We start from the raw sequence: 5,867 nt of genomic DNA, 5'->3' as shown, positions 1-5,867 counted from the left end.
TAAGAATCCATAACATACAAAATGGCCACAAGACCGAAACGGTCTCATCGACTGTCTTATGATTCTTTCCTTTTTATTATCCACTTACTGGTTGACTTCAAAATAGTGGTGCAATCTTTGAAATATTCTTCAAATGTAGAAAATAGCCTTTGTTTCATAAAGATATTTTTAAAGACTATCAAATGGCAAGAACCATATTGACAAATATTGACAAAATTCGCTTAACACATCGATAGATTCTTACACAAATTTTACTCACTTTATATAAGCTGCATCTAGTTTTCCAAACTTCTCACACAGCTCTTGGCATTGCTTATCTCGCTTTTTCAACTTGTCCGATTTTTCTTTCAGGTCTCTCTCAGTGGCCAGGAGATGTTTTCGTTCTTCCATCACGGCAGCCTCACCCTCCGCTATCCTGCTTCTCATTTTCATTTCATTTCTAAACTTCTTATCTAACTGCGATCTAAAACTGGCAATCTCCTCGTCCAAACCCTTTTTAGACTTCAACTCAAACTCAGCCTGCGCTAGTCTATTTTCTAAATCTAACTTGTCTGTAAGTTGTTTATCCATTTCGGCAATTTGAAGATTAAAGTTTGCCTTCGCTCTCTCTTTCTCACTGTTGAGTGTAACTTTCTCTTCTTGTAACATTTTTACTTCAACTTTCAATTCTGCTATATTACGTAACAGTTCATGTTGTCCTTGATGAAAGTGCGCCATATTTATTTGAAGATGACTATCAACGTTTGTTTGATTGAGCTTCCCATTGGTTGGGGAATTTGCTCTCTGAAAGTCTGCATCAGTTTTGATTATATCAGGAGTTCTACTCATTGTTGGTTGTCTCGAATCGTTATTCCTTTCTGCTCTAAGTTTCCTCACAGTGAATATTTGTTCCTGAAGCGACGCTTCCCTTTTGATTAGACTATCTTTAAGAGACGTGTTGGTTTCCCTATAATGTTCCAACTCTTTTTTGAGGTCGTTCAACTCTCTTTTGTTCTCTTCTAACTCATCCATTTTCTTCTTCTTCTGAATATCAGACTCTTTTTTCGTGATTTCTAATTTTGATAGCGATTTGTCTAAGTCAGTCAGTTCTTTGTCCTGATTGGCCAATTCTTCCTCTAACTCAGTTTTCTCCAACTTCAAAGTGTTAATCTCGTCTACCAATTTCCTCTGATCTTCAGATTTAGCCTCAACCACTTGTTTTAATTCATTAATTGTCTTATTTTGACTATTTACATTTTCTTGAAGAAGTTTTACTTCTTCGTGTAAAAGTTCGTTTTCTTGCATTAAGAGAAAGTTTTCCTTTTTCATCCTGTTTTTTATTTCTGTTGTTTTTGTTCTCCACATTTCTTCTTTTTCTCCAAGAAGACGTTGCAACTGAGTTAAAATCTCTGTTTCGGGTTTGGAACCGCTCGGAAAAGAAAGATCTCCAAGATTTGAAATGTTTTTTGCCTTTTCATTTCCTGATTCTATTGTAGTAGTGTAATTACTGTTGAAACCACAGTTTAAAGCTTTTGTAAAAGAGGTTTGTTTTTGAGTGGAAATGATAGAATTGGTTTTATCTTTATTAGCGTGTGATGAGTCGGTTGACATAGCATGGTGAATAGTGCCAGGATAAGACAGCGGGTCCTGTTGAGAAATGTTAGGTAGGTTTTGTTGATGGAAATCGTGTTGCTGAAAAGTCACCGACTGAGAAGGACATAATATAATATTGGGTTGGTCATAACTTCTACCAGTGCATTTATTATTTTGGTTATCATAATTATTAGAAATACCACAAGCATTTTCCGGTGAAATATTGCTGAATTGATTACTATTGGTGAGGGCTGTTGCAGTAAAACCGGAAGGGGTAGATTTTAAGTTTTCATTCGCGTCATTTGTTGCCGTGTTCTTTGTGTCTTTATGGTTGAGACCTCTGACGCTGTTTCCAGAAGTCTGAAATAACATTAGTAATAATGATGATGATGGTTATGATGATGGTAATGATGTTGACGATGTTGATGATGATGATGATGATGATGATGATGATGATGATGATGATGATGATAATAATAATAATAATAATAATAATAATAATAATAATAATAATAATAACAATACCAAGGATTTACAGAATATTTAAAGGTTTTTAAAACCAATTAGTTGTTAAATTATATGAATAATAATAATATTAATAATAATAATAATAATAATAATAATAATAATAATAATAATAATAATAATAATAATAATAACAATAATAATAATAATAATAATAATAATAATAATAATAATAATAATAATATATTATTATTATTATTATTATTATTATTATTATTATTATTATTATTATTATTATTATTATTATTATTATTATTATTATTATTATTATTATTATTATTATTATTATTATTATTATTATTATTATTATTATTATTATTATTATTATATTATTATTATTATTATTATTATATTATTATTATTATTATTATTATTATTATTATTATTATTATATTCTTAGGTCGACGTGTACATATATGCAAATAAGTGCACATCGACTTGAGTTATTTATGCGTGGTGTTTACGCACATACACAAGCGGAGGATGCACATACAAACACAATACATATTATTATTTCTATTTTTGACTAGATACTCTGTGCTGAGGAGTATAATATTAAGGTAGGACAAGAAAATTAGACGCTCCCTTCTGTCAGGTATAATATAGATTTTATAAGGCAGAATCATTCTCTATTATAGATTGATTACCTTCTCTTCGTCAAACCTCATGAAGGGTACAGGCCGAGTTTCATCATCAGACTGATTGCTCCGGGGTGAAAGAATGCAACTTGACGATAGCGTCTTAACCTTCTGCAGCTTGGGAGATGATGGTGTTGGTGCTGGTTTAATAACACTGGCTAATCCAGACAAAGATTTTGCTCTGTTATTTGAAATGTCATGATGTGAGAATCCACCTGTGAGTGACATAAAAAGAAAGTGCGTGAATAATGTGGGGGCGGGGAGGGGTGAGTATTATCATAGCATCGGTGGTCAAGACATGCAGTGCCTCGTCCTGTAACAAATTCAATTGATGTGCGAGGATAGGGACCAAATGGGTTCCGTTAATTGCAAAACTTTGGCACCAGCGCTTTCGAGTTCAGCGTCTTTATCAGCAAAAGGCCAATTACCCATCACCGCAGATTTTATACAATTATGTGGTGACTTTCTTCATTATTGTGTCATTGAATTGGAAGATAAATGTTTTATAGTTGATCAAATTTGTTGTTGCTGGTAATATCTAGGATTTCTGGTGGGACAGAGTTCCATTCCCTGATGATGCTTGGGAAGAAACTGTTTTTTAATGTGTTGGTTCTGTGTGTTGGAATTGTGAACTTACTGCTATGATAATTTCTTGAGAAAGTAGAGTGTTGTTTTGTTGAATATTGAGGTAGAGTTACTTCTGTTTTGTTGGAATGTACTGTTCTGTGGAGAAGTTGGAGGCGTTTTTCTTTCCGCCTACTCTCCAGTGTTTTCTACTGCAACAATTTCAGGGCCTGAGTGAGTAGTGTTAATCAATTCACCCCTAAATACCAAGCTTCAGACATCAGTCTACGAGTTTTTTGGCCTTTTTAAGGCCGCCTTCCAAGTTCCCAGTCTGACGATGCCGTTTTATTTTGAATACAACGACAAGAAGTTGCACCCCACAACCTCTAGAAGATGGCTCCATTTTCAAATATATGAATTTATAATTAAATCTTGATATGCTTCACTACTGACTTGTCATGCAATTATGGCAATGCAAAAGAACTGAATTTTAAAGGAGTCCGTTTTGTTAGTTCATCATATCAAGCCCGGTACGTACTAATATCATTGCTTGACTTTAGCACCAACTAATCATCTATCTTATTTTCACCGAAATGCCTGTCGGGACATAGGCTGCCATTTTCATGCGATGGTGGCGTTGGTTTCTTCACCAATGCATTATTCAGAATTGTTTTAATTTGGATATGATTTCTTTATCGGCGATATTCTAAGCGATAATCTGAACATTATCATTATATATTACCAAGAGTCGTCATTTTAACTAGAATCTTCTTCTCCTTATTAATAACAATTTTTATCCTCGAGATATTTATAACTTGAATGGATATTGGATTATCGTCGGACAAAGTCAGGCCGATCAATTTACAACAGCTATAACTATACATTTCTTTAAATGTATTCTAAATGAGTTTGTCCGCGAACAAAGAATGTACTCTTTCAAAATATTTCTATGAAAAGTCTTTCATTAGACATAAATTGGTTGACTTGGCGTATTCTGACAGGAGTCTGATGTTTACTTAAATGAAAAATCTTTAGCCTTTTTTTTTCGGACGCCAATAAATGACCCTAGATTGTGCAGTGCTCCCCGTTCACCCCTTTATTTAAAAAAACAAACAAACAAAAAACAAGAAGAAGAAGAAGAAGAAGAAGAAGAAGAAGAAGAAGAAGAAGAAGAAGACGAAGAAGAAGAAAGAAAGAAAGAAAGAAAGAAAGAAAGAAAAAGAAACAAGCAAACAAAAAACAACAATAGAAGAAAAACGAGAATCAAATTATCAATTAAACAAAGACAACAACAACAACAAAAATTGATAAATTCATTACCGGTATTATTGAAATATGGCTGCGATTCAACTGATCTCTTCATCGGACCACCATACCAAAAACCTGGACTACCACACCCATTGCTGCTGTCATTAAGCATTCCCTGATAAATCCTGCTCCAATGATCTCCTCTATGTAGCGTAACCTCACTCCTTGAGCACTGTGCTGCCATTGGAGTTGGACTATAATTGCAGTCTGCAGTCAGGGGTCTAGAAAATTTTAATTTCCTAGAGATATGTCGGACCGTGTTCTCGGTTGCTTCTAATTTGTGTTGAAGTCTTTGGATCTGATTAAAATGTGCAAGAGGAAATGTTCAGGAGTTGATTTAGCTTGTAAATGATGACGACGACAATAACAATGATGAGGATGATGACGATGATGATGACACGACGATCATAATAACATAATATTGATGATGATGACGATGATGATGATGATAATGATGATGATGATGATGATGATGATGATGATGATGATGATGATGATGATGGTGAAGATAATAATAATAATAATAATAATAAATAATAATAATAATAATAATAATAATAATAATAATAATAATAATAATAATAATAATAATAATAATAATAATAATAAAAATGCGTGATCAAGTAGAACATAAATCTTGACTTTTTGCGCATACCCCACTTATAAAATCTCGCATATATATTCTAGATCTAGATCTAAATATTAATCTTCAAACAACGCCAATTCATGTTGTAATTATGCGTCCAATTTAATAATACACGTATTAGATTTCTGGTGGAAATTAAAGACACCCTTTGGTAGAGTCGATTCACTAAAAAATAAAATGAAATAAAATATGAAAAATAAAAATGCTAAAACAAAAGCCAATTTTTTTAATGCGTTGTGTAATCAAATACGAGTGCATCAACGTGTACTTATTTACAGGTGTGAAAACCCAAATTGTTATAGGCTCATTCTATAATGGAAAGACTCAAACCAAAGCAAAATAATATTGTCCATAACAACGTTAACCTGAGCCCAAAATTGTGTCCAGCTATCAGACCTACAAATATTTGTACGTATGAATGCATCTATATTTTGCTATCTTTTCATCTCTCAGACAGACACTGACCTGTCCCTGACCTTCTTCTTTCTGTCTCAATGTCTCCATGAGGTCCGTCTGGAGCTGGGCAACTAGGTTGCGTAATTCTTCCGTGGACATGTCCTCGGGTAATACCTTTTCCGCCAGTCAAAACTCTTGGTTTTATTCGATATAATATG

The 5,867-nt window shown here is 33.2% G+C and overlaps 1 protein-coding gene across 1 annotated transcript; it reads right to left on the bottom strand.

Annotated features, from left to right (window-relative positions):
* Positions 1–255: 255 nt before the first annotated feature.
* LOC144969356 (uncharacterized) lies at positions 256–5,867 on the bottom strand. The gene is made up of 4 exons (XM_078908466.1): positions 5,719–5,867; positions 4,620–4,905; positions 2,745–2,950; positions 256–1,932 (listed from the first exon to the last, which is right to left on the bottom strand). Exons 1-4 carry the CDS (start codon positions 5,806–5,808, stop codon positions 256–258), a joined length of 2,259 nt encoding a protein of 752 aa, XP_078764592.1. The 5' UTR covers positions 5,809–5,867.

Source organism: Berghia stephanieae, chromosome 3 (genome assembly GCF_034508935.2).
Source record: "Berghia stephanieae isolate SIO BIC M18660-M18661 chromosome 3, UCSD_Bste_1.3, whole genome shotgun sequence".
Classification (NCBI taxonomy): domain Eukaryota; kingdom Metazoa; phylum Mollusca; class Gastropoda; order Nudibranchia; family Aeolidiidae; genus Berghia; species Berghia stephanieae.
This window is presented reverse-complemented; position numbering and strand designations above follow the sequence as displayed.